The sequence below is a fragment of the Dermacentor variabilis genome, chromosome 3, assembly GCF_050947875.1.
Source record: "Dermacentor variabilis isolate Ectoservices chromosome 3, ASM5094787v1, whole genome shotgun sequence".
NCBI lineage: Eukaryota > Metazoa > Arthropoda > Arachnida > Ixodida > Ixodidae > Dermacentor > Dermacentor variabilis.
In genome coordinates, this window is record NC_134570.1 from 102,688,673 (window position 1) to 102,710,605 (window position 21,933).

General features: G+C 46.3%; 1 protein-coding gene across 1 annotated transcript; it reads left to right on the top strand.

The window, feature by feature from the left end:
- Window positions 1-5,686: 5,686 nt before the first annotated feature.
- Window positions 5,687-21,040, top strand: LOC142574653 (uncharacterized). Its single transcript, XM_075683691.1, has 6 exons — window positions 5,687-5,717; window positions 6,449-7,466; window positions 17,772-17,782; window positions 19,079-19,114; window positions 19,817-20,825; window positions 20,925-21,040. Coding segments are annotated over exons 1-6 (2,079 nt in total). The 5' UTR covers window positions 5,687-5,714; the 3' UTR covers window positions 20,927-21,040.
- The last annotated feature ends 893 nt before the right edge of the window (window positions 21,041-21,933 follow it).

Genomic DNA, 21,933 nt, shown 5'->3' on the forward strand with positions numbered 1-21,933 from the left:
CACACAATGTACACCGAACGGTTCCCAAGCCCGGACTGCCCTATGTGTGGTGGTTATGTGGACTTCGAGCATATCCTGTGGGGCTGCGCTTCTGCCGGTCCCCCTTTCACCCAAGAGGAAATGATAAGCTCATTAGGGCCCACGACCGGACCTTGCAAATCCTGGCAGTCCAGAGGGCTCACGAGAGGGCCGTCAGGTTTCACGTGATGGTCCCCGAGTGGGCCTGGGCAGGTGACGTTGAGATTACTCTCGTCTATTGTTCACCAAATTAAGTTGTTGCACCACTCACATACAGGCTTACTTGCATTTAAGGGCGTTTCATGACAACCAGGGAAGCAACATGTTGAGTGCCAACTTGCTTCTCTTCAAGTCATCATAGCCATCACAACCAGAAGAGTAACAATGTAGCAAGCTTCTAATTGCTGATTCACTAACTAGGTCATCTGCTCTTTGCAAATTAGCTTGAAGGGCATTACCACAAAGTATCACATGCTCCCTCACAAGGCTAATTTGTTACGTGAAAATGCAAATAACCTCGAAAACTTCAAAAACGCTCAATGCAAACTTGAAGAAATTATACTTCATGATGACTGACACTCCGGCAGTCACTCTTCCATTTATTATTCTATCCTTTATTTAAAGTACCCTCAGGGCCATATGACATTAAAACGGGGAATGGTTACAAATTAATAGAGCAAAGCAAACACACATAAAAGTGCAGTGACTTCTGGTAACGTAATGATTCTTTAGAGTATACAGTGTTAGCTAATGCTTTCCCAAAAAGTTTGCTATTGGTGATGGCAGCCATAATGGAGGGAAGGTGGTTTCATTCTTGAGATGTACGGAGGATGAAAGATTGAAAGAAAGACTTTGTGTAACATAAATAAACACCTAGCTTACTGATGATGATCAAGGCGGTTTTAAATGTACTCAGCTCACCGTATCAACTCGTCGTGAAGTGTGGTGTTATGGAAACTTTTATGAAATAGAAAAATACTGGCGGCATTGCGGCGGTTATCTGGTGGAAGTGTTCGGTTACATTTCAATGAGGTACTCGTGGTACGATTATAATGAGTAAGAATGAAGCTAGTAGAGTGAAGTAATAAGATTAATGCTACTAGGATCCCATATAGCAGATTACTCAGGTTTCAAGCGTATTATACTTGTAAAGTAGTGGTTTTGAAGTAGACGGTGCTTTGGAAAAGTTGTGCCATAAGTACCCGAGCATGTTGTTAGTATTGTTAATGACGTATTTTATATTATTGGTCTAATTTAGGTTATTTGTAATTTGTACTCCCAGATACCTTTATGACATGAAGGAACCTGACAGAACGTTGTTAAAATGGTAAGGGCTAGGATTAGAATTAGATCTCGATATGCGCATTATTTTACATTTGTTAACTACAAAAGGCTCATGTACAGTTTGCATGAAGTAAATAGCTAGGCTAGCCCTGCACCGTAAGAGATAGCTAGAAATGGGAAATGCGCCTAGCCGGCCAACTCCATAGTTCTCAAACATGACAAATCACTAAAAACAAATTTTCGTTCTTGTCAGACAGCAGATGATAAACGTGAGTAGTGTGTTTCCAAAAATGTTTTGAAATATACTTGGAGTAAGTTTGGCTTCACATTCAGCCAATCAAGAGTGGGCGAGCAAGAGAAGCCTCACAGTGGGAACTTGTCTTCGTCAAGGCCCTCACAGATATGTTCGCTTGTTTAAACGTTCGCTCTAGCCTGGGGCGTCCCTTGCTCACCTCTGTTATTCAATTGAAATTTTCATCTTCTTATAACCTCTTTGACTTGTGTGAATACACAAATCCAGATGTTTTTTTTTTTTGCAACATGAAACCATAAATTGTTTTTCCAAGGATCCCTGAGGATTATTTGGCCTGTTATGTTTTGTGTCCTTGTTTATTTACGCAATATTTGCGAAAGTCCTTTTAAGCACTGTTGTCTCCATAATACTCCTACGAGTACTCCATTTGTGTCGAGGCCTTTCCTGCCGCAACTGAACAATAAATGTGCAGCAGAAATATCAAGAGCAGTCGATGTGTGATGTCAAATTTAGAGTAATGTTTTTTTACCCCTATACTGCTTGCCTCTGGCCAATGTGTTATGAAAACGATGGGGAATTGGAGCTCGAGCTTATCTTTCGGAAAGTACATCTTTGTCGAGCACTTTCTATGTTTCTTTCTTCAATATAGCTGAAATCGCTGAATGCAGACAAAGTACTATGAAACACGTTAAGCAGCGCTGTACATATTAGAAGTACGTGGGTAGCCTAGCATAAAAAACGTTGTCTGAATCTTCTTTTTCCATGTTCTGGCTGAAAACTATGAGAAAACTCAATTTCACCTTTAAATTTCATTAGATAGATGGCTATTTGTGTTTCTGTACGTTGTAAACTCCGTGACCGACAGCATTAACTTCATCCGACCTGTACGAAAATTGTGGCATGTACTGCTTCATTCACCATGGCAATAAACAATGTAAGCTTACTTGTCTGAAGTTTATTTTTTGCTAGTTAAGGCATGTTGGTCACCTGGCGATATAATGAAGATATTTGTAGTCATGTTACAGTACCGTACTAACGACACCTCCCGAAAGCGGTAACAAAGCGCCCAAAACAAGCGAGAGAGCAGCGGGATCTACCACGCCAGCCACTACCATAGCGACCATATTGCACACTACGTAATCATGATGACATTAGTTTGGATTCTCCTAGCACCATATTTCGGTCGTATACTTTAGCTCAAAACGCCACCACTACTCTTATTTCCATGGCACTGTGTAAGGTACACTGTGCCTACTCTAAGTTTACATACGTGTTCTGTAGTGAAGTCACGGCCGTACACCGTCATAGTAAAGTTTCCGCCAATGTGTATCGGCCGTATCGTCGTCCAACTCACCCACACTTGGGACGTGGTTGTAGGGAGGAACTTGTCTCAAGGCAAACTAGGAGCACGGGATTTATTTGCAGTATTTACACTACGGCAGGACGTACATTTCAACAGTATAGCATGAGTCCCAAATGGAGCACACAAGACGAGGCACCCAGCACACGAACACACAGCACACAGCAAGCAGCCAAAAAACTGCTGCTTAGAAACCCTCAGTCCTCCCTAGATCCATAGGTGAGAAAAAACGGCTGTCCAACCTTTGTCCAATCGGACCGTCCACAGTCGCTGGAGGTGAAGTCGACCCGCCCTTGAGGAGGAGGGCTCACACACTCACATGCGCACTTTGGATTCCCAGAACCCACCGAGTTGAGCGGGTCCTTTAAGACAGGTTGTAACGCTTGACTCCAGCGCGGCCCCTCTTGATTCCAGAGCAGACTTCTCAAGTAGCCGCCACTACTGTCAGCAGACTGGGACGAATTCTGAAGCCCGTGAAAACGCACCGCACAGCATTCTTTTCCAGCAGCTCTCTTGCTACGAGTAGACCCTGAAGGCGACATCCAATCAAGTAACAATACTCGGTCCGCCGAACGTGGCTAGACTTGCTTGCGCCGTCGACTCCCCGAAGGAGGCGCATGGTTGATTAACTTTGCTGTGGTCTCCACTTCTCCGAAAGCGGTGCATTGTTGGTTAACTTTGCTGGCGTCGCCAGTTCTCCGAAGACGGGCATTGTTGGCTCTCCAAAGCCCCTCGTCGCAGCGGCCGGGAAGGGTTCAAAGGTAGCTTCTCCGAAGGACGCCACCTCTACAGGCCGTTCGTAACAACGTGCGACATGTCCCTAAAATTATGGTCCACCGGAAATGATCGCTCGAGAATATCGTCCCTGATTACAACTTTGCTTTCTGTGTGTATTTGTTGCTCACAGCACTTATAGTCATCTAGAGAAAGTGTTGCTAGCAGATCTTCCACGGGTTGCATTGTCGCATTATTAGCGTATAGTCGCTATGTTTACCGTTCCGTTGGAATGTAGCGCTAGTAACTTTTCTGTCTTTTTTTTATCAATAATACAGTTTAACACTCTGGTCTTGATATTTACACGACTTCGCTGAAAACAATCTGTGTGATTTATTCCTGGTTACTATATTATGTTTCTTTCCGCTAGTGAATCGTGAGCTAAATGTTTTTGCATCTCGGTTACACTTTCAGTTGTAGCTTGTTTCGTAAACGGTTTCATAGATTTCATATATTCTATGTATTTTCTATGTACTGCCCCCCCTACACAATGCCTCACTTTGAGGCCTGTGAGATCTTTAAAAGAATGCAACTCTGCTCGCAAAATGTAGCCTGTGCAGCTTCGTCAAGGGCAGTGTACATGTTTTGCGCGCGTTGGCTGGTCCGCCTCTCACTTGTTTCAGCGGGGCGTTGAAAGCTTGCCTCCTGAAAGCCAGGACAGCAACGATGTTTTCTGCTTTCCTTTGCGCAGTGTGCTGTAAGGTACAGCCATCGCCCGTGTTCAGATATGTGTTGGAGAACCCGACAGCCAGGTATCACGTCCGCATTCTTGCAACTGCTATAATCACGTGTACAACGCGTGCAGTGAGTACGCAATGCATACAAGGGATACACCCATTAACTTGCAAATTTTGAGCAAGCCACGAGTCTCTACACTTTTATTGGTATTTTGTGCCTGGGCGCGTTGGAACAACTGAGAGATCAACAGTCATGCGCTGTTCTAGGACAATCGCCATTTGCGCATCACTACCGCTCATGGCCGGCCAGGTGCACGCGCATTCTGCTTAGGCACTATTTAAAGGCTGCTAATGGAATGATAAACAACTACCAGCCCTGCGAGTTTGCCGAGATTAGTAGTATACGCTAAGCACTTATAAAAAATTTAGACCAAGTCAACTTTAGCCCAGGTGACCTCAAACGCTTCTTATCGAAGTCGAAAAATGCCACTTCACGATAAAATACAATATTTCGGAAATGCTTTGCAGGGAATTTAACTTCAATGCGCTCAGCAAAAGTACAGCGCAGTCAAAGATAGCCTTTGATTCCCTTCGCAGTGACTGCAGTCCGTCTGGAATGCCTTGCAGTGCGAAGGCTACGGCGGAGCCGGGTGGGGCCCGCAGCGCTGCGCCTATTGAACGTCACCGTGGCATACATTTCACCGTTGAGTCTGCGCGTTGGCATAGGCGCCACTACTTCCAATTTTGGAGCTTATGACGCGCCGAACTCTGACGCTATACTTCAGCATATGGTTCAGTTCAGAGTGTCTCATACATTTTCTGTAGTACACTGCAATAGATAGCTGCGCGCAGCTATTCTCGCGCTTAGTGACACGAAAGAATATGTACTTTCGCACTTATTTCAATGCAAATCACACAGTTTCTGAGGGTCGAACAAAGGTGATCTTCGCGTTCGCACGTGCCAGTTGATCGGCCAACTGAATAAGTAATTGAGCACTCGCAGCTCGCATACCGGTTTTACTCCATCACATACTATTGCACGGCGGAATACAGTGGTAAAAAGTGCAGTAAAAATATGTAAAGTGGGCGCTCACTACCTAAAGAAAAGTAAGAAATAGGCAGGTATAAAATATGGAACCTCCTTAGCATTACTTGTTGCACAAGCTGGCTCCCATAAGCGGCGATGGAGAGAGTACTAAGGATCTCAATATGGGCGTTGTGTCTCCCTCGCCTTCAGTTAAAGCCAGTTTATAACTTGTTTTCGAAGCCAACTGCCAAGTATAAAAGCAGGCTCGGCAGCGAGCAAAATTAGAAGCTTCTGCTCCTCCGACACATTAGGAACACCACAATGGTAAGCCACCGGTGACCTCTTCACTCTCACGAGGCGATGTTACGCCATTTCTGAACGCGTTGCTTTACACAGCACCGCTTGCTTAGAGGTAGGGTTACCATAAATTCAAAGGTTTACTGAAGATGCGCTTCTTTAAACAATGAAATAGAGCCGCTCCTAATAATAGGACGGATATTCAGAAGCACACAATTATCTTCAGCAACTTATTTTTGCAGAAAGACAAAGTATTATTTACCTACACGATACTTAGGCTCTATGCCCCGCAGAAGCCGTTTCGCTGGTCAGTAGCGCGTGCCTGAGCTACCTGTAAAGAGAAGATGTGACGGTATTCGCTATTGTAACTTTCAGTGAATCCGCCCGAAGAACTTGAAGCAACAAATAATCCCTGTTAAAGCAACACTTAAATCAGAAACGCATGCTCACCGACTAAATTTGCATCAAGAATACTTCTGAGGCGTCATGTCGTTTCATTACCTGCCGCGGCGGCTTAGTGGCTGTGGTGTTACGCTGCTAAGCACGAGGTGGCGAGATAAAACCCCGGCCGCGGCGGATGCATTTCGAGGCTGCCGGAAAGCAACAACACCCGTGTCCCTTGCATTGGGGGGAGAATGATGAACTCCTTGTGGTGAAAATTATTCCGAAGTCCCCGACTACGGCATGGCTCATAATGAACTCGTGGTTCAGGCTTGTAAAACCCAAAAAATTATTTAAAATCTCCTTTACTTTTGCAGCTGCGTGCCTGCATCGTCCTCGCCTTGGCCACCAGCGCCTTCGCTGGTCACCTCGGTCATGTGGCCGGCGGCTACACCCTCGCCAGCAACCTCGGCTACGGCCTTGGCTACGGCAGCCTCGGCTATTCCGGTCTTGGATACGGTGGCCTTGGTCTCTCCCATTATGGCCTGTCCCACGGAGTTGGCTACTCCGGCCTGACTGGCTACGGTGCTGGCTACGGATACGGATACGCCCCCGCCGCCAGCTACGCCGTCGCTGCTCCAGCAGTTACCCGCACGGTCTCCACCTACCACGCTGCTCCAGCTGTGACCGCTGTGCACGCTGCTCCAGCTGTGACCGCTGTCCACGCCGCCCCAGCTGTCACCTACGCTGCTGCCCCAGCTGTCACCAGGGTGGTCCAGTCTGCTCCAGCTGTTACCTACGCTGCCGCCCCAGCTGTCACCAGAGTTGTCCAGTCCGCTCCAGCTGTCACCTATGCTGCTGCCCCAGCTGTCACCAGGGTGGTCCAGTCCGCTCCAGTTGTCCAGTCCTACGCCGCCCCAGCTGTCACCAGGGTGGTTCAGTCCGCTCCAGTTGTCCAGACCTACGCCGCCGCCCCAGCCGTCACTCGTGTCGCCACCTACGCTGCTCCAGCTGTCACCAAGGTTGTCCAGTCCACTCCAGTGGTTGCCAGCTACGCCGCTGCCCCAGCCGTGACCGCTGTCCACGCTGCCCCAGCTGTTGCCACCGTTTCCCACGCTGCCCCAGCCGTCGCTACCTACGGGGTTGCCCACGTTGCCCACGCTGCCCCAGCCGTCGCCACCTATGGCGTTTCCCACGTTGCCCACGCTGCTCCAGCCGTTGCTACCTACGGCGCTGCTCACGCTGTCCCAGCCTACTACGGCTACGGTGTTGGCTCCCTCGGCTACGGTGCCGGCAGCTACGGTTACGGCCACGGTCTCCTCGGCTACGGCCTGAACTACGGCTACGGCCTTGGCTCTCCTCTCAGCTACTCCACCCTCCTCCGCAAGAAGAAGTGTAAGTTCCGCTCTATTGTCTCTCTGTCGAACAATTTTATCTGGCATCGGTCTGTTCTAGGTGTGCGCAGCGCTAACCTGTATTTTTTTGTTCTCGTTCCAGAAATCCTCTTTCTCTAGAGACTTGGACCGCAAAGAAACCACACAGTCATGGACAACCAGATTTTTTGGTTTCAATGATGTATAATCATTGTTATGGCAGAATAAAGTGTTTGTCTGATATTTCTATGACATTTTTCTTTGTTGAATGGTGTACCATATACGAAGACATGGTCGTATCATTAAAGAAATTACCGAGATCCACCACAGCGTAGGAACAAGCTTACGTTAATACTGAATTCCCATGCCAGTTTCAAAGTTACCGACGAACTCTGCGGCGGAACACTCTTGTACTGCGGCGAGTAATAGAAAATCTGTGAATGAAAGAAAGGCACTCACGCCACAGCGATTGGCAGGGGGCGCTAGTGCACATCCGCGTCTTAAAGCGCCCCATAATTCCTCACGCTCTCTCGTCGTTGTCAGCCTTTTAGGCTTGAACTCGCGCCAGCTTGCTGTTAGAATGTTCCTGTTTCTTTTTAGCCTCCTGAGCTCTAATCGAACTTAAGTCGAATGTAAGAGTGCTTCTCTCGACCGCCGTGATTGTATGTTGGAAACGTCATAGAAACAGCGAAGCCGGCGATGAGCGTGGTAGCTACTCATCGAGACAGCCTGAAGTGCTTTCACAACTGCATTTGGTTAGCAGTAAAGGCTGTTAAAAGGCGAACTTGCGAAAAGGAGCCGTTGTTACATCCTCATTCAAATACTGGCGAACAAATTCGTCGGCAAAACGTGCAACTTTCAGGTCTGTTTGTGATCGATTATATGACTTATCAACGATGTATTGACTTTGGATATCGCCTTTACTTTCTGTGTCTTATTTGTTTGCGGCGCATATAAATCATGCTCGTCTGCAAATAAAGATTCGTTGGAAGTTAGCCCTTTTTGCACTTTTCTGTCCTTTTTACTACATTCACGCTTTCCGCAATACCGCCGTTTTGAGGAGTTGCGAAGTGAAAAAGAGGGTATATGTGTGAAGTGTTGAAAGCCAGTCAGGTGCTAAAGGCAGATATATCGCATAAGAAAGCTCGGAAGAGCCTGCTGGTGTGTATTATACCGTTTTCTTTAGCTGCATCAATCTTTTCATTTCCTTTGTCTGTTAGCACAATCCCAACGCTTGATCTAAATTGCTCAATGAGGCAACCATTACTTCTAGGAGAAATAAAAATGCTTAATTGAATAATTAACAGAATTACGTTGAATACCCTTTTTAGGTATTAATTTAAGGCACGTATTTCAATCTTCCAATTTAATCTAGTAAGCATGCAAGGCACACTTTCTGCGCATCAACGCTGGTGCATCTCGGAGGCCACGTGTAAGGCAAGCCAAGCCATCTCGGCGGATTTCGTTGGCTTCCTTATTTACGCAGCGGACGGACCCCGGTGACAAGGGCGGGTCAGCCTGAATCAGCTTCGTATGCGAGGCACCGTGTTGTGTGGCACGTGCTGCTCCAGCACGATACGCTTTCTTCGCGTCCAAGTGCGCAAGCTGATTTCTTCTACCACGTCTCAATTTCTCCGTTTTCAAGGTGCTGCAGCTGGGAGAAGCGGAAAGCTGAACGCCTACGAAACATAGGAACAAATGGCAGCTATCGTAAAAACAGTCACGTGAGTGTTCATAGTCTTGTGTTGTGCGTGCAGAAGATTGTTTTATTATGTATATTATGTTTTCATTATAATTTTGTCGCATGCGTGATATCGTGGGCCGGAAACTCGTCTCCTTGTATTCATGTTTATTGTGCTGCATGCCGTTGAGCACACTGCAGTTAATGGCAATAATGGACTGAACGACGTAATGAACATAACAAAGATTTTTTTCTTCCCCTCCTACACTTCGTCTTTAGAAGGTTATTCTTTTTTTTTCTAATACTGCTTTGAGGGCTGATCATGCACCAACTTGGAGCTGTTGTCCACAGAGGCGAAATTCCGGTTTCCAATGCAGGTGCGCATGTTCACGGGTCACTGCGCTTTCATCGCACCACCCTGATATCCAAACTTCACTTCTGACGCTGATTACCATCGAAAGTCGGTGGTTATGAGTTCTAGAGTCAAGATTTAGGTAACAAATAAAATTTCAAATATTTAGGGATTTCCGGCTATCATCTTTCCTCCAAGAATCGTTCGCGACATATACCATAAAAAATGATGTCCGAAGAGGCCTTAACTCAAAGTGCATTAGTGCCTCAGATCACGCAATATACGAATTTTTCGTTTCAGCTTTAAGAAGAGGAGTACTTGCGTTTCTTTTTAAATGTATTTGAACCAAAGCGTATAAAACAATTTTCCATTCAGTAGCATGCAGTTCCTCACTGGTTTAGCGCCTCTGTTCAAATAAATGCTGCTATAGAACCCCTTTAAAAAACCATGCAGAAATCATCCAAGATAATTATGTAAGTAAGAGAAAAGCTTTGTTATTCCACTGAGTCGTCCGTGGATCCCTTAAATTTAACGGATATACAAGCAAGACAATTAGGACATCTTGCTCTAGGTGCTAATGATTATTCGATGACATATGCATTAATTTGACTTGCGACCCTATATGTGTGCATACTTCCATGCTGACCTGCAACATGTCCACGCTGGCGGGCTGAAAACGCACATCGGCTCCGCCAACCCTACTACTGACTACAGGCTTTTCACCGTTCTTTAATTGGTGTACACTTTGTCCGTAAGCATAATCGGTCCTGTCCCGCACTTCAACAGCGGAAGACGTTTCACCGTAAATCCATTCAGCCCTTAAGCATGTCCTGCCCACCATCTTGAACGCACTGGCTTAGATTTTTACGGACTGGATCCGCGCGGTGTTGGTGGAAATCGCTGGATAATTGTCGCAATTGATGATCTGACGCGATACGCAGAAACAGCTTTACACCTGGCGGCTGGTGCTTGTGATCTCGCTTCTTTCATATTGGGTCATTTCGCTCTCCTTCAGCTTGCACCACGGCAACTGCTAAGCGATCGAGGCCGTATGTTTTTGTCCAACGTCATACATGAGCTCGCCCGCTCACACCGTATTATTAATCGAACATCTACTGCCTAATGCCCTCATACTAATGGTCTCCGGGAACATTTCAGCCGCCCGGTTGGAGACATGATCGTGATGCACGTTTATTCTGATCATTCTAATTTACACATCGTCTCCTTTTTGTTACTTGTGCATATAACAGCTTGACAAAGTGGACTACAGGCTTTTCACCGTTCTTTCATTTATCAAACCCTGAACCCTCATCCACGCTTTACGCAATTTTACCCTACCATACGGACGCCACGGAATCCATTCCAATTTCCGACGACACAGAGTGTACAGAAACGTGTCGGCGGCTGGCCCGGTCGCTCACTTCCGACAGCCCTTTGCCACTTCAGACCGTCCTCCAGAGAGCTCGCCGCGACTACGACCAGCCCATACAGAGTTTAGCGTAGGATCCGTCGTCTGGCTCACACTACATTTCCACTTCCCTGGCTCCATTCCCAACTTTGCTGCCGAGTATGACGGGCAAAATCTCCTCATCGAGGGCCGGTGTCCAGTCACTTATGTCATTGAGTCAGTCAACCATCGTCGGACAAGCGCCGTCCCAGTCACCCCACCGTCTGTGTCGAATTTGCTCTGTGTCGCACGGACGTATACGCCAAGAATGTTAACTTACGAACTCGCCCAATTGGCTGTCTTGCTTGGACGATTGTTCTGACTATTCGGCTCTAGAGCAGTGTGTTCAACACGTAGTAAATACTGGCGTATGCAATTTTCCCGCTCCACCCTGGTTTTTCCATCCTGTCTTTTCCTTAAATTTTTTGTCGGCGTTTTGATTTTTCATGTAACGTTGATTGATGCGGTAGTATTCATTGTTTTGCAGTAAGCGAAAACCTCGCGCACTCCCGCTTACAAGAGAGGTGTGATAGCTTTAGCATTTACCGCCCGCAATATCTTGTCTGTTCGATCGGCCTTAGTGGACGTGAGCAATGTAAAATTATGCCCGAATGTTTAATAAGCGCTGTCTTATAGCAAGTTGGCACGAGTAATACGAAAAAATCAAGCAAAATGTGTGATACTAAAGTCTACAATGTGTGAATACTACCTCGCAAGTTTGCCATCTTGACTTGATCAGTGCCATAAAAATAGCTAGTTGTAACTCTTAGTAGCTTTTGGCCTTCGAGTTGCTTTTAATTCTTCCCGCCAAGGCTTCACGAAACAGCACTCTTGCCCTTCTGCCAGCATGCAGCCTTTTGTCACTCATTTCCTTCTAAAAAATAAATTCAGTCTAGACGCTCTTCCATCTTTAATCTTTTGCCACTTATATGTTTGCTTCTGCAAAGCAGCTGATAGGTCTGCGGTGTTAATGAATCGTAAATATAAGGATCGCTTAAGATGTGCGCACGGGAACATTTGAAATGCGTTTAAATATGCGTGCCAGTGTCGAACATACCGGAAACGCGTAGCTGCTGGGAACAACGGTTAGTGATAAATAAGGCCCTGTTAACGATCCCTGACATAACTGCTGGCACGATAGTTTTCTTGGCAACGATCATTATTCGGCAGGTTTCGGCAGCCAAAATGCACTCACACAATTACCCCATCACCTGTGTGAAGATTTCTTTAAACACTCTTCAAAACATTTCTTGCCTTCCCGCCTCGGTGAGAAAACTTCATACGTATGCTAGAAAACATTGCACCAATTTTTCTTGCAAAGTACAGCGCGTTTGCATGTGAACTTTAGAGCTGTTAGAGCCACGGGCCTATTCAGTCAGTCCGCCAAGAACTTAATTGAGGTCCTGAGGAGTTTTAAGCCGTTGAAGATCCCAGGCAACGAGCTCCTCGGGCCGAAATCGTAGGCGACGCCCAAGTCGAGACGGGAACGTAGTGACGCTCCGCCATTTCCTGGGCCCTCTGGACGGTCCGGCATTTTCAGGGCATCTTCCCATTCGAGCTCACTGGAGAGAGGGCTCTTTGTTAACGCGGTAAATTACCATAGCATGTGCGAGAGTAAGCAATAAAGTTCTGGGCGGTCTGGGCAATTTGCCCGGATTTCTCAGTTGTAGTGACTTAGTACGCCTCGTGAAGGATACGAGTCCGTTTGTACCATTCGAAGTAAGGATTTTATTTCTGGGGATCGAGGGGGTCCTACCTCCTATACGTTCGTTCGTGCGTGTGTTTGTATACCTGTGCGTATATATGTACAGCCGTGAGCAAAAGTGGAAAGACCACGGCTCCGGGCGCGCGAGCAGCTGTGAGGCCGCTATGCGCCGCTGCTAACTCGCGCCGCGCGCTCGCTTCGAGAGTGCCCCGAGTGAAGACAAACTTCATTCTCACTCTCTCGCGCGAGCTTATCTCGCTTCATAAATTTCTAGTGCGCCGTTCGGTTGCTCTGCTGCTTAAAGTTCGGGTGAGAAAAGCCCCGCACACTCTCAAGTTCCAGCGATCGCCACAGACGGCGAAAAATCAGAAGCGGCGCGTTCCAGCATGAAGCGCGCAAGGAAAGCTGTTGTAATTTTGTCGCGTATATTAATTCGTATTTTTTCTGCTATGGGGCGCTTAACGCGGCTAAATATTTGATCTATAAATGTACATATATTATGTAAAACATAGTTGCATAGCGTGCATCGATAAGAAAGCACAGCTTCGCATTTTCAACTTTGAATTTCATTGCGTGCTAGGCGGATAAAGCAGATTTCGGTAGTCATTTCTCTAAAGTGGACAATAGTAATTCTAAAGTGATTGATTGCTCTTCAAAGGGGATTCAAACAAAGCTTTTGTTATTTTGCCACGTTGCTACAATTACAAACACGGAGCACAGCATAAATTATAAATAGTTTTGGCTGCCTCTACATGAATTATACGCCGCGATAAATTCAATGCAAATTAGTGCAAATGTGCTTGCGGTGATAGTCGGAATAATTGCATTTGGTACATAACGAAATTACTGCGTTTATTACCTATAGTAGCTGACAAAAATTTATTTCTAATCAAGGCATCAGTAAGCACGGCACATACAACGATACCATTGAAAAAAATGCGCACTTAAACAGTGTGTGTGTGTGTGTGCGTGTTTGTTTGTTTGTGTGTTTGTTTGTTTGTTTGTTTGTTTGTGTGTGTGTGTGTGTGTTCGTGCGTGTGCGTGCGTGCGTGCGTGCGTGCGTGCGTGTGTGTGTGTGTGTGTGTGTGTGTGTGTGTGTGTGTGTGTGTGTGTGTGTGTGTGTGTGTGTGTGTGTGTGTGTGTGTGTGTGTGTGTGTGTGTGTGTGTGTGTGTGTGTGTGTGTGTGTGTGTGTGTGTGTGTGTGTGTTTGTGTGTGTGCGTGCGTGCGTGCGTGCGTGTGTGTGTGTGTGTGTGTTGTGTACTCTTCTTAGTCATACAGAATCATAAACTCACCCGCATTCCCGCCACAGTATTTGAGGCTCTTTTTTCGTTCTACTACAGCCTGCAAGACGCTGCTCATTTCTGTTCGCCCCTTTGGACTCTTATTATTGCTCGACGTACAAGGTAACAGTGAACGTGTCACCACTGGGCCGGAATCCTCACAAGGTATGTTTATGATCAAGGTATTATGTTCATTTATTTGACTATCTTTTGTTTCGTCATCTTGTGCTTGCATGTTTCTCATGGTTTCATCTTTTCTCTTTTCAGAAAGACGGACAGAAGAGATATTATTGGTCGGAAAGCTGCCCACGCCAAGCCATAAGAAGCTCAGCGGTCATCATAATGACAACAGGTCGTCTTGAACTATGTGACTCACCATGAAATGTTTGCAAGTACACCAGATAGAGGGGTTTGAGCATCAGGAAAACAGCAGTGTACAGTATCGTGCCGTACAGAGCGACAATTATAAAATTTTACATAAAAGCTTACTTGCATTTAAGGGCGTTTTATGACAACCGGAGAAGCGACATGTTGAGTGCCAACGTGTTTCTTTTCAAGTCGTTATAGCCATGGCGAACCAAAGAGAAACAATGTAGCAAGCTCCTATTTAATAATTCACAGACTATGTCAGCTGCTTTTTGCAAATCAGTTTGGTGGTCATTAACACAAAGTATCACCTGCTCCCTCACAATTTTAATTTATTACGTGAAAATAGAAATAATCTCAAAACTTGCAGAACGCTCAATGTAATTCGAACAAATTATACTTCATGAGGACTGAAACCCTGGCAGTCACTCTTCCGTTTATTGTTCTTTTATTTAAGGTGCCCTCGGGACCATATGACTATAAAACGGGGAATTGTTACAAGTTAGTACAGTAAAGCAAACACACATACAAGTGCAATCTGTTCTGGTAATATAACAATTTTTTCTGTGTGTACAATATTAGCTAATGCTATCTCAAAAAGCTTGCTATTGGTGATGGATGCCATACTTCAGGGAAGGTGGTATCATTCTTGAGATGTACGAAGGATGAAAAATTGAAAGGAAGAATTCATGTAACATGAATAAATCCCTACCTTACTTTGATGATCAACGCGGTTTAAAATGTACTGAGGTCGCAGTATGAAGTCGTCGTGAAGTGTGGTGTCATGGAAACTTTTATGAAATAGCAAAATACTAGCGACTTTGCGGCGGTTAGCAAGTGAAATAAGTGCTAGGTTACTTTTCGTTTAGGTACTCGTGGTACAGTTCTAATTGAGATAGAATGATACGAGTAGAGTGAAGTAATTGGGTTAATGCTACTAAGATCCCATATTCCAGATGCATATTCAGGTTTCGAGCGTATTAGTCTTGTAGAGCTGTGGTTTTGAAGTGGACGGTGCTTTGGAAAAGTTGCGCCTCAAGTACCCAAACATCTGATTAACATTGTTATTCAGCTATTCTATATTAATGGTCTAATTTCAGTTATTTGTGAATTATACAACCAGGTATCTATATTTTATATAATTAGAAGCCAACAAACACTGCCACCAACGACAACATAGGAGAAATTACTTGTGCCTAATAAATGAAATAAAGAAACGATAAATTAATGAAAAATGAAAGTGGATGAAAAAACAACTTGCCGCAGGTGGGGAACGATCCCACAACCTTCGCATTTCGCGTGCGATGCTCTACCAATTGAGCTACCGTGGCGCCGTTTCCCCCTCCACTTTCTTGAGTATTTAGGTTTCCTAGCAGAAACCAGGGCGTGTTAGCCAGCGCCACCCCTCACAGACCTTGGCTGCGTATCGTTCCCCACCTGTGGCAAGTTGTTTTTTCATCCACTTTAATTTTCCATTACATTTATCGTTTCTTTATTTCATTTATTAAGCTCAAGTAATTTCCCCTATGTTGTCCTTGGTGTCAGTGTTTGTTGGTTTCTTATGATATGACTAATAAAAATCGGGCCACTCGGTTAACTTCCTTTTCTTCTCGTTTATCAGATATCTATCTATATGATATCATGAAATGTAACAGAACGTTGTGTAGATGGTAAGGTCAAGGATTAGAATTAGTACTGGATAAGCGCATCATTTAAATTTGTTAACTACGAAAGGATCACGCACAGTTTGCATGAAGTCAATAGCTACACTAGCCCTGCATCGGAACAGATAGCTAGAAAAGGGAAATGCACATAGCCGGCCGATTCCACACTTCTCAAACATGACAAATCACTAAAAACAAATTTTTGTTCTCATCAAACAGCAGATGGCAAACCTGAGCAGTGTGTTCTCAAAAGCGTTTGGAAATATACAAGGAGTAAGTTTGGCCTAATATTCAGCCAATCAAGAGTGGACGAGCAAGAGAAGCCTCTCAGCGGCAACCTGTCTTCGTCAAGGTCCTCACAAATATGTTCGCTTGTTGAAACTTTCGCTCCAGCCTGAGGCGTCCCTTGCCCACATCTGGTATTCAATTGAAACGTTCATCTCCTTAGAATCTCTGACTTGTTGGAATACAGAAACCCAGATGTTTATTTGTTCAACATGAAACCATAAATTGCATTTTCCAAGGTTCCCTCAGAATCAAATTGCCTTTCATGTTTAGCGTCCATGTTTAGTCACACAATATTTGCAAAGGTCATTTTATGCACTGTTGTCTCCATAACGTTCCTCGCTGTCCTACGTGTACTGCACTTGTGTCGAAGCCTTTGCTGCCACACCTTAACATTAAATGTGCAGCGGAAATATCAAGAGCAGACAATGTGTGATGTAAAATTAAGACTAATATTTTTTTGCCCCTATACTGCCTGCCTCTGGCCAATGCGTTATGGAAACGATAGGACATTCCAGCTCGAGCTTATGTTGCGGAAAGTAGATATTTGCCGAGCGCTCTTTATGCTTATTTTTTTAATATGGTTGAAATCACTGAATACAGACAAAATACTATGAAACACGTCAAGCAGCACTGTACACATTACAAGTACGAAGGCAGCCTAGCATAAATATCGTTCTCGGAAACTTGGTTTTCATTGTTTTGGGCGAACAGAATGAGTAAACTCAATTTAAGCTTTCAATGTCAATTATTAGATGGCTATCTGTGTTTTTGTTTGTTGTAAACTCCATAACTGACAGCATCAACTCCATCCGACCTGTACGAAAATTGTGGCGTGTACTGGTTCTATCACTATGGCAATAAACGATGTAAGCTTACTTGCTTGACGTGCTTTTTTTTGCCCATTGAGGCCTCTCGGTCACCTGGCAATATAATAAAGACATATGTAGTCATGTTACAGTACCGTACTAACGAATATCGTCCGAAAGCGGTAACAAAGCGCCCAAAACAAGCGAGCGAGCAGCCCGGTGAGACCCACCAGCCGCTACCGTTGCTCACTGATTTCCTCCTCCCCTTTACTATGTAACAGTGTTTATATTAGTTTGAATTTTGCTAGCACCATCTCTTGGTCGTATGCTTTAGTTAACAATGCCACCGCTACTCTTATTTCCGTTTCACAGTGGAAGGTACAGTCTGCATACTCTTAGTATCTATAGGTGTTCTGTGGTAATGTTCCGGCCATTGTGTTTTGGCCGTATCATACTCTGAAATCCCACGTTCTCCGCCACATCAACGCCACAGCCGCCGTTTGGCGGTCTCCATTGTGACAAATGCAGCATGCGATTACTGTTGACACCATGTCTAGCGCTTTGTCAGAAAGCCTCGCTCCTCTGTACTACAAAGCGTCCCGTGAAGAGAATTACGACATGTCGCTAAAATGATGGTCCACAGGAAATTATCCCTCGATAATACCGTCACTGATTACAACTTACCTTTGCTTTCGGTCTGTCATTGTTGCTCATAGTACTTGTAGTCTTCTATGCAGATGTTGCACGGGTAAGTGACCCTTCTCGGGAAAGGTAGCCTGCGCAGCTTCGTCAAGTGCAGTTTACATGCTTTGTACGCGTTGGTTGGTCCGACTCTCACCTGCCTTCCGGGGGGCGTTGAAAGCCTGCGCCCTGAATGCTGGGACAGGAAAGATGTTTTCGGCCTTCCTTTGCGCAGTGTTCTGTAATGGCACGCCGTCGTTCGTGCTGCAATACGTGTTCGAGAATCCGACGGCCACGGATCGCGTCCGCATTCTTGCAACTACACCCATAAAATTGCAAATTTCGAGCGGGCCACCCACCCCTACAATATTTATTGGTATTTCGCGCCTGGGCGCCTTGGAGCAACTGAGAGATCAACAGTCATGAGCTGTTCTAGGACATTCGCCGTATCCGCATCACTACCCCTCACCGCCAGGTGCACGCGTCGTCTGCTTCGGCACTATTTAAAGGCTGAGAGAAAGTTAGACGATTATTACCCCATTTCACGTTAAGGTACACTATTTCAGAACTACTTTGCAGCAAAAATAACGTCACTGCGCTCAGAAAAAGCATTGTTTTAGGCAGTAAAAATAGCCTTTGATCCCCTTAACAGTGGCCGCAGTCCTTCAGTGCCTTGCAGTGCGAAGGAGCTGGGTGGTGCCCTCAACGCTGCGCATTTTGGACGTCACCGTCGTACATTTCACCTTTGAGTCTGGGTGCTCACATAGGCGCCAGTATTTGCAATTTCGGGCCCTATGACACGCCGAACTCAGAGGCTACACCTCACCGTATGATTCAGTTCAGAGTTTCTCATCCATTTGCTGTAGTACAGTGCACTAGATAGCTCCGCGTGGCTATTCTAGCGCCTACTCACACGAACAGAGCATTCACTTTCGCAAGTATTTGAATGCAAATCACACAATTTCCGAAGGCCGAACAAAGGTGATCTTCGTGTTCACACGTGCGAGTTCGTCGGCAAACTGAATAAGTAATTGAGCACTCGTAGATCGCATACCGGTTTTACTCCATCATATACTATTTCATGCCGGAACCCAGTGGTAAAAATGTGCAGTAAAAAAAGAATATGTAAATTGGGCGATCACTACCTAAAGAAAAGTAAGAACTAGGCAGGTATAAAATATGGAAGCTCCTTAGGATTACTTGTGGCGCAAGCTGGTTCACTTAGGCGACGGTGGAGAGAGTATTGATGATCTCAAAATGGGCGTTGTGTCTCCCTCGCCTTCAGTCGAAGCCAGTTCATAACTTGTTCTCGAAGCCAACTACCAGGTATAAAAGCAGGCTCGGCAGCGAGTCGAATTAGAAGCTTCTGCTCCTCCGACGGATTAGGAACACCACAATGGTAAGCCACCGGTGACCTCTTCACTCTCACGAGCCGATGTTACGCCGACATTTCTCAATGCATTGCTTTAAAAAGCACCGCTTGCTTAGAGGTAGGGTTACCACAAATGCATCGGTTTAGTAAAGATGGTGTTATTTCAACAATCAAACTATATCCACTGTTATTAATTGGGCGGTAATCCAGAAGCACACAATTATCTTCAGCAATTTATTTTTGGTGAAAGCGAAAATATTACCTAAACGACGTTTAGGCTCGAGGCCCAGCAGAAGTCGTTTCGCTATTCAGTAGCTCGCGCCTGAGCTACCTGTAAAGAGAAGATCTGACAGCCTTCTTTACATAACTTGCAGTGAATCTGCACAAAGAACTTGAAGTAACAAATATTTCTTGTTCATGGAAGAAGTAAATTAGAAACCCATGCTCACCGATGAAATTTGCATCAATATTGCTTCTAGAGGCGGCATGTCCTTTATTTCCCCGCCGCGGTGGCTCAGCGGCTATGGTGTTGCGCTGCTACGCAGGATCGAGGAAGAAGGATTAAACCCACGGCTCCGGCGGATGCATTTCGTTGGGGGCGGAAAGCAATACCACCCTTGTCCCTCACATTTGGGGCACAATATTGATCTCCTGGTGGTCAAAATTAATCTGAAGTCCCAAACTACGGTGTACCCAAAAATTTATTTAAAATCTCCTTTACCTTTGCAGCTGCGTGCCTGCATCGTCCTCGCCTTGGCCACCAGCGCCTTCGCTGGTCACCTTGGTCACGTTGCCGGTGGCTACACCCTCGCTAGCAACCTCGGCTATGGCCTTGGCTACGGCAGCCTCGGCTATTCCGGTCTTGGATACGGTGGCCTTGGCCTATCCCATTACGGCCTGTCGCACGGTGTTGGCTACTCCGGCCTTACCGGCTATGGTGCCGGCTTCGGATACGGATACGCCCCCGCCGCCAGCTACGCCGTCGCTGCTCCAGCTGTTACCCGCACGGTCTCCACCTACCACGCTGCTCCAGCTGTGACCGCTGTCCACGCCGCTCCAGCTGTGACTGCGGTCCACGCCGCCCCAGCTGTCACCTACGCTGCCGCCCCAGCTGTCACCAGGGTTGTCCAGTCCGCTCCAGCTGTCACCTACGCTGCTGCCCCAGCTGTCACCAGGGTGGTCCAGTCCGCTCCAGTTGTCCAGTCCTACGCCGCCCCAGCTGTCACCAGGGTGGTTCAGTCCGCTCCAGTTGTCCAGACCTACGCCGCCGCCCCAGCCGTCACTCGTGTCGCCACCTACGCTGCTCCAGCTGTCACCAAGGTTGTCCAATCCGCTCCACTGGTTGCCAGCTACGCCGCTGCCCCAGCCGTGACTGCTGTCCACGCTGCCCCAGCTGTTGCCACCGTTGCCCACGCTGCCCCAGCCGTCGCTACCTACGGTGTTGCCCACGTTGCCCACGCTGCCCCAGCCGTCGCCACCTACGGCGTTTCCCACGTTGCCCACGCTGCCCCAGCCGTCGCCACCTACGGCGTTTCCCACGTTGCCCATGCTGCCCCAGCCGTTGCTACCTACGGTGTTGCTCATGCTGCCCCAGCCTACTACGGCTACGGTGTTGGCTCCCTAGGCTACGGTGCCGGCAGCTATGGTTACGGCCACGGTCTCCTCGGCTATGGCCTGAACTACGGCTACGGCCTTGGCTCTCCCCTCAGCTACTCCACCCTCCTCCGCAAGAAGAAGTGTAAGTTACGGTGTATTGCCTGTAGCAAACAATTCTATCTGGTATCGATCTAGTCCGCAATTTCGCAGCACTAATATGTATTTTTTGTTCTCGTTCCAGAAATCGTCTTTCTCTTGACACTTGGACCAGACAGAAACCACACAACCATGAACGACGAGATTTTCTGGTTTCAATGATGTATAATCATTGTTATGGCAGAATAAACTGCTTGTCGGATATTTTGCTTTCTTGACTGGTATACCACATACGAAGATATGATCGCATTGTTAAAGAAATTACAGAGATCTGTCACACCATAGGAACAGCTATAAGTTAATGCTGAATTCCAATGGTAGATTCTAAGTGGCCGATGAAGTCTGCGCCGGAGCACTTCTCTACTGTAGTGAGTAAGAGAATGAAATCTGCAATTGAAACACAGGCCCTCCTCTACAGCAAATGGCAGGGGGTGCTAGCACAGATCCGGTTCCGAATGCGTCCAGCATTCCTTACGTTCTCACGTCATTGTCAGCCTTTTCGGTTTGAACTCGTGCCCGCGTTGTGTTGAGAAGATTCGTGTTTCTTTTAAGCCTTCTGCACTCTAATGGAAGTCACACTGAATGGAAGTCTGTTTCTCTCGTTCGCCTTGTTTGTGTGTAGGAAATGTCGGAGAAACAGCGAAGCCTGCGACCAGTTTGGTGGCAATACATCGAGACAGCCTGAAGTGCCTTCGGAACTGCATTTCATCAACAGTAAAGGCTGGTAAAAAGCGAACTTGCGAAAAAGAGCCACTGTTACCTCTTGATCCGAATACCGGCGAACGAAGTCGTCGACGAAACGCGCAACTCTGTGATCTGATTGTGATCGATTATCTGACTTATCAACAATGCACTAGCCCACGATATTACCTGTTCTTTCTGTGTTTTATGACCTTGGTTCGCATATAAATCATGCTCCTCTGCAAATAAAGAGCAGTTGGAAGTTGGCGCTCTTTGCTATTTTCTTTTTCCTACATTAGCGTGCTACGCGTAACCGCTGTTATGAGGATTGTCAATGTGGAAAAAAGTGTATATGCGTCAAGTGTAGAAAGCCGGTCGCATGGAAATGTAGATATATGACATGGAAAAGCTCG

What these genes read in the sequence shown, in the direction of transcription:
- LOC142574653 (XM_075683691.1), top strand. An exon ending in GGATTAGGAACACCACAATG is followed by an intron (nt 19,115 to 19,816) that starts GTAAGCCACCGG and finishes TTACCTTTGCAG; the next exon opens with CTGCGTGCCTGCATCGTCCT.